This window comes from Telmatherina bonti, assembly GCF_933228915.1.
Source record: "Telmatherina bonti genome assembly, chromosome: 17".
NCBI classification, from domain to species: Eukaryota; Metazoa; Chordata; class Actinopteri; order Atheriniformes; family Telmatherinidae; genus Telmatherina; species Telmatherina bonti.
In genome coordinates, this window is record NC_136615.1 from 4,521,875 (window position 1) to 4,533,083 (window position 11,209).

At 51.7% G+C, this 11,209-nt stretch overlaps 1 protein-coding gene across 1 annotated transcript in view; it reads right to left on the bottom strand.

The window, feature by feature from the left end:
• Window positions 1–720: 720 nt before the first annotated feature.
• The window catches only part of mfhas1 (multifunctional ROCO family signaling regulator 1), a 28,698-nt gene continuing 18,209 nt past the window's right edge, over window positions 721–11,209 (bottom strand). The window contains exon 2 of the mRNA XM_079257120.1: window positions 721–895. Within this exon, the coding sequence (XP_079113246.1) occupies window positions 771–895 (125 nt within the window). The 3' untranslated portion in view covers window positions 721–770. The remainder of the gene's footprint in view (window positions 896–11,209) is intronic.

Genomic DNA, 11,209 nt, shown 5'->3' on the forward strand with positions numbered 1-11,209 from the left:
TGCTAGGCGACATCTGCTAGGTTATGTCAGCTAAGCTACGTCAGCTAGGTTATGTCTGCTAGGCGACATCTGCTAGGTTATGTCAGCTAAGCTACGTCAGCTAGGCTATGTCTGCTAGGTGATGTCTGCTAGGAGATGTCAGCTAAGCTACGTCAGCTAGGTTATGTCTGCTAGGCGACATCTGCTAGGTTATGTCAGCTAAGCTACGTCAGCTAGGTTATGTTTGCTAGGCGACATCTGCTAGGTTATGTCAGCTAAGCTACGTCAGCTAGGTTATGTTTGCTAGGCGACATCTGCTAGGTTATGTCAGCTAAGCTACGTCAGCTAGGTTATGTCTGCTAGGCGACATCTGCTAGGTTATGTCAGCTAAGCTACGTCAGCTAGGCTATGTCTGCTAGGTGATGTCTGCTAGGAGATGTCAGCTAGGCTACGCTTGCTAGGCTATGTTTGCAAGGCTATGTCTGCTAGGCAACGCTTGCTAGGCTACGCTTGCTGTGCGACGTCTGCTAGGCATGTACTTTGTCTAAAATTCATTAAAAATAATCATTTTAAAAAGTGTTTTAATTTAAATGAAAACTACGGAGCTGTCTACGTCTGGTTTCCAGGACGTAGACAGCTCCGAATCAAACAGACAAGCTTCATGTTTTTACCGTTAAAGCTGCGACGCAGTGAGACGAAGCTGCAGGAGGAGGTGATCGAGGAGGAGAGAGAAGGGGTCAGCTGATGGAGGAGGTGGGATCCAGCAGGGTGAGGCGATGAGGGTCAGCGGGTCACTTAGGGCTGGTGGCGGTGGGGGTGGGGGGGTAAACCAGAGCCACGTTGACCCTCTCCGATCCGTTCTTTGGACAGATTATCTCAGTCAGACCATCAGGTCGAGGTTGGCTCAGGAGCTCACCTGCAGCAACACACACACACACACACACACACACACACACACACACACACACACACACACACACACACACACACACACACCATTAATACACACATTTTCCAGTTCAGACTTAGTCCCTAACCTGCCTGCTGACGATGATGCAGACCCCCTCCTGGTGAAGGTAAAATCCCCCAGCAGGAGGCGCCCAGAATTCCTCGAACAGCCCCTTTACCCTGAGTTCTGTCTCACAGGAGGCTTGCTACATTTCTAGATCAGGGTTTTTTGGACCTGGAGGACCAGAGTCCTGCAGGTTTTCCTGATCCCCCAGACTGAAGCTACAAGCTCTGTGTGAAGACAAAAAGCTACTGGATCAGGTTGGTTTAAATCAGATGTGTTGGAGCAGGAAACAAAGTTTAACACGCCTGTTCTAGTTGGTCTGAACCGGGACCACAGATCTGAACCAGATCCCCAGGTCTAACACTTCGGTCAGTTCTTTACTTTCTTTACAAACATGTCGACAGAATGATGGACATAAATAAAGGATCAAAACTTCTGATCCACCACCGTTCATTGAGCTAAAGTCCAGCCGCCTGTCAACATGAACTCAGGGAGAAACATTCCCTCCAGCTTGCAGAGCAGCCATTGTTGTCTGTGTGTGTGTGTGTGTGTGTGTGTGTGTGTCCTTGGTGAGTTCATGCTCCCAGAGATTAAAATAAAGTCTGTTTCCAGCTTCCTGAGTTACGGCTAAGCTTCACATCTGTTCTGCAGGAAAACAACAACAATCTGCAGCCTGACGATCAGCTGACCTGTTTTCCAGGTCCAATGTGGGCTTAGTTCCAGAACCTTTTGATTCGGATAGACGCAGCTGAAAACCTCACCTCTGCTTTGCCACATCATAAAGGATCCGTCAGATGTTCAACACAATGTTGTGAGAAAAGAGACTTCTTTCTGTGGATGAACAAAGCTGCTGAACATGTGCTGAACATCAGCCGAACATGTAAGAAACATCTGCCGGCCGAACATGTGCCAAACATCAGCCGAACATGTGCCAAACATCAGCCGAACATGTGCCAAACATCAGCCGAACATGTGCCAAACATCAGCCGAACATGTGCCAAACATCAGCCGAACATGTGCTGAACATCAGCCGAACATGTAAGAAACATCTGCCGGCCGAACATGTGCCAAACATCAGCCGAACACGTGCCAAACATCAGCCGAACACGTGCCAAACATCAGCCGAACATGTGCCAAACATCAGCCGAACACGTGCCAAACATCAGCCGAACATGTGCTGAACATAAGCCGAACATGTACCAAACATCTGCCGGCCGAACATGTGCCAAACATCAGCCGAACATGTACCAAACATCTGCCGGCCGAACATGTGCCAAACATCAGCCGAACATGTGCCAAACATCAGCCGAACACGTACCAAACATCAGCCGAACACGTGCCAAACATCAGCCGAACACGTGCCAAACATCAGCCGAACATGTGCCAAACATCAGCCGAACACGTACCAAACATCAGCCGAACATGTGCCAAACATCAGCCGAACACGTACCAAACATCAGCCGAACATGTGCCAAACATCAGCCGAACACGTACCAAACATCAGCCGAACACGTGCCAAACATCAGCCGAACACCTACCAAACATCAGCCGAACACGTGCCAAACATCAGCCGAACACGTACCAAACATCAGCCGAACACCTACCAAACATCAGCCGAACACGTGCCAAACATCAGCCGAACACCTACCAAACATCAGCCGAACACGTGCCAAACATCAGCCGAACATGTGCCAAACATCAGCCGAACACGTACCAAACATCAGCCGAACACGTACCAAACATCAGCCGAACACGTGCCAAACATCAGCCGAACACGTGCCAAACATCAGCCGAACACGTACCAAACATCAGCCGAACATGTGCCAAACATCAGCCGAACACGTACCAAACATCAGCCGAACATGTGCCAAACATCAGCCGAACACGTACCAAACATCAGCCGAACACGTGCCAAACATCAGCCGAACACCTACCAAACATCAGCCGAACACGTGCCAAACATCAGCCGAACACGTACCAAACATCAGCCGAACACCTACCAAACATCAGCCGAACACGTGCCAAACATCAGCCGAACACCTACCAAACATCAGCCGAACACGTGCCAAACATCAGCCGAACATGTGCCAAACATCAGCCGAACACGTACCAAACATCAGCCGAACACCTACCAAACATCAGCCGAACATGTGCCAAACATCAGCCGAACATGTGCCAAACATCAGCCGAACATGTGCCAAACATCAGCCGAACATGTGCCAAACATCAGCCGAACATGTGCCAAACATCAGCCGAACATGTACCAAACATCTGCCGGCCGAACATGTGCCAAACATCAGCCGAACATGTGCCAAACATCAGCCGAACACGTGCCAAACATCAGCCGAACACCTACCAAACATCAGCCGAACATGTGCCAAACATCAGCCGAACATGTGCCAAACATCAGCCGAACATGTGCCAAACATCAGCCGAACATGTGCCAAACATCAGCCGAACACGTGCCAAACATCAGCCGAACATGTGCCAAACATCAGCCGAACACGTGCCAAACATCAGCCGAACACATGCCAAACATCAGCCGAACATGTGCCAAACATCAGCCGAACATGTGCCAAACATCAGCCGAACATGTGCCAAACATCAGCCGAACATGTGCTGAACATAAGCCGAACATGTACCAAACATCTGCCGGCCGAACATGTGCCAAACATCAGCCGAACACCTACCAAACATCAGCCGAACACGTGCCAAACATCAGCCGAACACGTGCCAAACATCAGCCGAACACGTACCAAACATCAGCCGAACACGTACCAAACATCAGCCGAACACGTGCCAAACATCAGCCGAACACGTGCCAAACATCAGCCGAACACGTACCAAACATCAGCCGAACACGTACCAAACATCAGCCGAACACGTGCCAAACATCAGCCGAACACGTACCAAACATCAGCCGAACACGTGCCAAACATCAGCCGAACACGTACCAAACATCAGCCGAACACGTGCCAAACATCAGCCGAACACGTGCCAAACATCAGCCGAACATGTGCCAAACATCAGCCGAACATGTAAGAAACATCTGCCGGCCGAACATGTACCAAACATCAGCCGAACACGTGCCAAACATCAGCCGAACACGTACCAAACATCAGCCGAACACGTGCCAAACATCAGCCGAACATGTGCCAAACATCAGCCGAACACGTGCCAAACATCAGCCGAACACGTGCCAAACATCAGCCGAACACGTGCCAAACATCAGCCGAACACGTGCCAAACATCAGCCGAACACGTGCCAAACATCAGCCGAACACGTGCCAAACATCAGCCGAACACGTGCCAAACATCAGCCGAACACGTGCCGAACATCAGCCGAACACGTGCCGAACATCAGCCGAACACGTGCCGAACATCAGCCGAACACGTACCAAACATCAGCCGAACACGTACCAAACATCAGCCGAACACGTGCCAAACATCAGCCGAACACGTACCAAACATCAGCCGAACACGTGCCAAACATCAGCCGAACACGTGCCAAACATCAGCCGAACACGTGCCGAACATCAGCCGAACACGTGCCAAACATCAGCCGAACACGTACCAAACATCAGCCGAACACGTGCCAAACATCAGCCGAACACGTGCCAAACATCAGCCGAACACGTGCCAAACATCAGCCGAACACGTGCCAAACATCAATGGAACATCAGCCAAACGTCGGCCGACCGATAGCCAAACATCTGTTGAACATCAGCTGAACATGTACCAAACATGGGGGTCATGATGATGAAGATGATGATGATGAAGAGGCTGATGAAGAGGATGATGATGATGAAGAGGCTGATGATGATGAAGAGGATGACGATGATGATGATGAAGAGGATGAATATGATGATGATGATGATGAGATTACTCAGCAGTAAAAGCCTGGTTTTCAGGCCACGAAGAGCTCAGCAATGATCCGATGACCCACACTGATCCGCCTGCTTCCCGAGCCACACGCCACGCCAACCCGCTGCCAACGAGCCGCGCTCACGCCAGCAGTCTGGACTCTGCAGCTGGTGACCTGCCACATGTCAGAGGATCCACGATGAAACTCCTCCAGCTATAGTCCCAGAGCGGGAGCAGATTCCCAGGAAGCTGTTTCACTGCTGGTAAAAACCTCTAAAATCCCATCTTTCCCTAATGGTCGGATTGTCTGATGGTCTGGGGGTCTGATGGTCTGATGGTCTGATGGTCTGGTGGTCTGATGGTCTGATGGTCTGGTGGTCTGATGGTCTGGTGGTCTGGTGGTCTGGTGGTCTGATGGTCTGGTGGTCTGATGGTCTGATGGTCTGGTGGTCTGGTGGTCTGATGGTCTGGTGGTCTGATGGTCTGGTGGTCTGGTGGTCTGATGGTCTGATGGTCTGGTGGTCTGATGGTCTGATGGTCTGGTGGTCTGATGGTCTGGTGGTCTGGTGGTCTGATGGTCTGGTGGTCTGATGGTCTGATGGTCTGGTGGTCTGATGGTCTGGGGGTCTGGTGGTCTGATGGTCTGGGGGTCTGGTGGTCTGGGGGTCTGGGGGTCTGGTGGTCTGATGGTCTGGGGGTCTGATGGTCTGGTGGTCTGATGGTCTGATGGTCTGGTGGTCTGGGGGTCTGATGGTCTGGGGGTCTGATGGTCTGATGGTCTGGTGGTCTGGGGGTCTGATGGTCTGGTGGTCTGGGGGTCTGATGGTCTGGTGGTCTGGTGGTCTGGGGGTCTGGTGGTCTGATGGTCTGGGGGTCTGGGGGTCTGGTGGTCTGATGGTCTGATGGTCTGGTGGTCTGGTGGTCTGGGGGTCTGATGGTCTGGTGGTCTGGGGGTCTGGTGGTCTGGGGGTCTGATGGTCTGATGGTCTGGTGGTCTGGGGGTCTGATGGTCTGGTGGTCTGATGGTCTGATGGTCTGGGGGTCTGATGGTCTGGGGGTCTGATGGTCTGGGGGTCTGGGGGTCTGATGGTCTGGGGGTCTGATGGTCTGATGGTCTGGGGGTCTGATGGTCTGGGGGTCTGGTGGTCTGATGGTCTGGGGGTCTGGGGGTCTGATGGTCTGGTGGTCTGATGGTCTGGGGGTCTGGTGGTCTGGTGGTCTGGGGGTCTGATGGTCTGATGGTCTGGTGGTCTGGGGGTCTGGGGGTCTGATGGTCTGGGGGTCTGATGGTCTGATGGTCTGGTGGTCTGGGGGTCTGATGGTCTGGGGGTCTGGTGGTCTGGGGGTCTGATGGTCTGATGGTCTGGTGGTCTGATGGTCTGATGGTCTGGTGGTCTGGTGGTCTGATGGTCTGGTGGTCTGATGGTCTGGGGGTCTGGTGGTCTGATGGTCTGGTGGTCTGATGGTCTGGGGGTCTGGTGGTCTGATGGTCTGATGGTCTGATGGTCTGGTGGTCTGATGGTCTGATGGTCTGGTGGTCTGGTGGTCTGATGGTCTGGTGGTCTGATGGTCTGGGGGTCTGGTGGTCTGATGGTCTGATGGTCTGATGGTCTGGTGGTCTGATGGTCTGATGGTCTGGTGGTCTGGTGGTCTGATGGTCTGGTGGTCTGGACTGACTCCAGTTTTCTGCGACGTGTTTCTCCGTAGGGACGACGACGTTTTTGTTTCAGGAGCTGAAAAGGATTTTTTAACTTCATGCAGGAAAGTTTTCCTCCTGCTGACAGTCAGACGTTCATCGCTGGAAACATCCGGATGGATCAGGCCTAAGAACTCCTCCTCGTCTACCTCCTCCTCCTCGTCTACCTCCTCCTCCTCCTCGTCTACCTCCTCCTCCTCGTCCTCCTCGTCTACCTCCTCCTCCTCCTCCTCGTCTACCTCCTCCTCCTCGTCTACCTCCTCCTCCTCCTCGTCTACCTCCTCCTCCTCCTCGTCCTCCTCGTCTACCTCCTCCTCCTCCTCCTCGTCTACCTCCTCCTCGTCCTCCTCGTCTACCTCCTCCTCCTCGTCCTCCTCGTCTACCTCCTCCTCCTCGTCGTCTACCTCCTCCCCCTCCTCCTCGTCGTCTACCTCCTCCCCCTCCTCCTCGTCGTCTACCTCCTCCCCCTCCTCCTCGTCTACCTCCTCCTCCTCCTCGTCTACCTCCTCCTCCTCGTCTACCTCCTCCTCCTCCTCGTCCTCCTCGTCTACCTCCTCCTCCTCGTCTACCTCCTCCTCCTCGTCCTCCTCGTCTACCTCCTCCTCCTCGTCGTCTACCTCCTCCCCCTCCTCCTCGTCGTCTACCTCCTCCCCCTCCTCCTCGTCGTCTACCTCCTCCCCCTCCTATTCCTCCTCGTCTACCTCCTCCTCCCCCTCCTATTCCTCCTCGTCTACCTCCTCCTCCCCCTCCTATTCCTCCTCGTCTACCTCCTCCTCCTCGTCTACCTCCTCCTCCCCCTCCTATTCCTCCTCGTCTACCTCCTCCTCCCCCTCCTATTCCTCCTCGTCTACCTCCTCCTCCTCGTCTACCTCCTCCTCCCCCTCCTATTCCTCCTCGTCTACCTCCTCCTCCCCCTCCTATTCCTCGTCGTCTACCTCCTCCTCCCCCTCCTATTCCTCCTCGTCTACCTCCTCCACCCCCTCCTATTCCTCCTCGTCTACCTCCTCCACCCCCTCCTATTCCTCCTCGTCTACCTCCTCCACCCCCTCCTATTCCTCCTCGTCTACCTCCTCCACCCCCTCCTATTCCTCCTCGTCTACCTCCTCCTCCTCCTCTTCCTCCTCCTGCTTCTGACAGCTGCAGCCATAAAAGGAGAGGGCCTCCTGTCCTGGGCGTCTCCAGGAATCTCCCACTGGGATGTGTGTTACTGGGAGTCCTGGAACACGCCGGCTTCCCGTTAGACTTCCTCCTCTGTGACGTGAGGAAGATGAAGATATTCTTCATCTTTACATCAAAGTAAAACTGCAGATTTTCACTCGTTTAAAAAATAAAGATCAGATGTTCATCGTCTTCCTCACATCCTCATCGTCTTCCTCACATCGTCTTCCTCACATCCTCATCGTCTTCCTCACATCGTCTTCCTCACATCCTCATCGTTCGTCTTCCTCACATCGTCTTCCTCACATCCTCGTCTTCCTCACATCGTCTTCCTCACATTCTCATCGTCTTCCTCACATCCTCATCGTCTTCCTCACATCCTCATCGTCTTCCTCACATTCTCATAGTCTTCCTCACATCCTCATCGTCTTCCTCACATTCTCATCGTCTTCCTCACATTCTCATAGTCTTCCTCACATCCTCATCGTCTTCCTCACATTCTCATCGTCTTCCTCACATCCTCATCGTCTTCCTCACATTCTCATAGTCTTCCTCACATCCTCATCGTCTTCCTCACATCCTCGTCTTCCTCACATCCTCATTGTCTTCCTCACATTCTCATCGTCTTCCTCACATTCTCATCGTCTTCCTCACATTCTCATCGTCTTCCTCACATTCTCATCGTCTTCCTCACATTCTCATCGTCTTCCTCACATCCTCATCGTCTTCCTCACATCCTCATCGTCTTCCTCACATCCTCATCGTCTTCCTCACATTCTCATCGTCTTCCTCACATCCTCATCGTCTTCCTCACATCCTCATCGTCTTCCTCACATTCTCATCGTCTTCCTCACATTCTCATCGTCTTCCTCACATCCTCATCGTCTTCCTCACATTCTCATCGTCTTCCTCACATTCTCATCGTCTTCCTCACATTCTCATCGTCTTCCTCACATTCTCATCGTCTTCCTCACATTCTCATCGTCTTCCTCACATCGTCTTCCTCACATTCTCATCGTCTTCCTCACATTCTCATCGTCTTCCTCACATTCTCATCGTCTTCCTCACATCGTCTTCCTCACATTCTCATCGTCTTCCTCACATCGTCTTCCTCACATCCTCATCGTCTTCCTCACATTCTCATCGTCTTCCTCACATTCTCATCGTCTTCCTCACATCCTCATCGTCTTCCTCACATTCTCATCGTCTTCCTCACATCGTCTTCCTCACATTGTCTTCCTCACATCCTCATCGCCTTCCTCACATCCTCATCGTCTTCCTCACATTCTCATCGTCTTCCTCACATTCTCATCGTCTTCCTCACATTCTCATCGTCTTCCTCACATCCTCATCGTCTTCCTCACATTCTCATCGTCTTCCTCACATCGTCTTCCTCACATTCTCATCGTCTTCCTCACATCGTCTTCCTCACATCCTCATCGTCTTCCTCACATCCTCATCGTCTTCCTCACATCGTCTTCCTCACATCCTCATCGTCTTCCTCACATTCTCATCGTCTTCCTCACATCCTCATCGTCTTCCTCACATTCTCATCGTCTTCCTCACATCGTCTTCCTCACATTCTCATCGTCTTCCTCACATCGTCTTCCTCACATTCTCATCGTCTTCCTCACATCGTCTTCCTCACATCCTCATCGTCTTCCTCACATCCTCATCGTCTTCCTCACATTCTCATCGTCTTCCTCACATCGTCTTCCTCACATCCTCATCGTCTTCCTCACATTCTCATAGTCTTCCTCACATCCTCATCGTCTTCCTCACATTCTCATCGTCTTCCTCACATCCTCATCGTCTTCCTCACATTCTCATCGTCTTCCTCACATCGTCTTCCTCACATCCTCACCGTCTTCCTCACATTCTCATCGTCTTCCTCACATTCTCATCGTCTTCCTCACATCCTCATCGTCTTCCTCACATCCTCATCGTCTTCCTCACATCGTCTTCCTCACATCCTCATCGTCGTCCTCACATCGTCTTCCTCACATCCTCATCGTCTTCCTCACATTGTCTTCCTCACATTCTCATCGTCTTCCTCACATTCTCATCGTCTTCCTCACATCCTCATCGTCTTCCTCACATTCTCATCGTCTTCCTCACATTCTCATCGTCTTCCTCACATCCTCATCGTCTTCCTCACATTCTCATCGTCTTCCTCACATCCTCATCGTCTTCCTCACATTCTCATCGTCTTCCTCACATTGTCTTCCTCACATTCTCATCGTCTTCCTCACATCCTCATCGTCTTCCTCACATTGTCTTCCTCACATCCACATTGTCTTCCTCACATCCTCATCGTCTTCCTCACATTGTCTTCCTCACATCCACATTGTCTTCCTCACATCCACATCGTCTTCCTCACATCCTCATCGTCTTCCTCTCATCCTCATCGTCTTCCTCTCATCCTCATCGTCTTCCTCACATCCTCATCGTCTTCCTCACATTGTCTTCCTCACATCCACATTGTCTTCCTCACATCCTCATCGTCTTCCTCACATTGTCTTCCTCACATCCACATCGTCTTCCTCACATCCTCATCGTCTTCCTCTCATCCACATCGTCTTCCTCACATCCTCATCGTCTTCCTCTCATCCACATCGTCTTCCTCACATCCTCATCGTCTTCCTCTCATCCACATCGTCTTCCTCACATCCTCATCGTCTTCCTCTCATCCACATCGTCTTCCTCACATCCTCATCGTCTTCCTCTCATCCTCATCGTCTTCCTCACATCCTCATCGTCTTCCTCACATTGTCTTCCTCACATCCACATTGTCTTCCTCACATCCACATTGTCTTCCTCACATCCTCATCGTCTTCCTCACATTGTCTTCCTCACATCCACATTGTCTTCCTCACATCCTCATCGTCTTCCTCACATCCACATTGTCTTCCTCTCATCCTCATCGTCTTCCTCACATCCTCATCGTCTTCCTCACATTGTCTTCCTCACATCCACATTGTCTTCCTCACATCCACATCGTCTTCCTCACATCCTCATCGTCTTCCTCTCATCCACATCGTCTTCCTCACATCCTCATCGTCTTCCTCTCATCCTCATCGTCTTCCTCTCATCCTCATCGTCTTCCTCTCATCCTCATCGTCTTCCTCTCATCCTCATCGTCTTCCTCTCATTGTCTTCCTCTGCGGCTCTGCAAACATCAGACCAACATCGAGGCGGCGAGGACCGGCTGGATCCGGATCAATCTGGATCAGTTCTGGCCACACACTGAACCGGGTGGAACCGGTTAAGCAGCTCAGCAGGAAATGTTAAAATGTTTTAAGATCCTAAAATCTGATGATAAACGTTTGTTTCTGATCGACGGCAAACAAAGTTAAAAAGTCCAACGGTCAGTGAACGCACCGTCCCTCCTCTTCCAGGAATCATCCTCCATGTTTGTTCTCTAAATATTTACTTTTTACCCAAACAGAGGAGCAACCGGCTCAACCAGCCTGCAGGTCTGAGCTGAAGACCGGATCCTC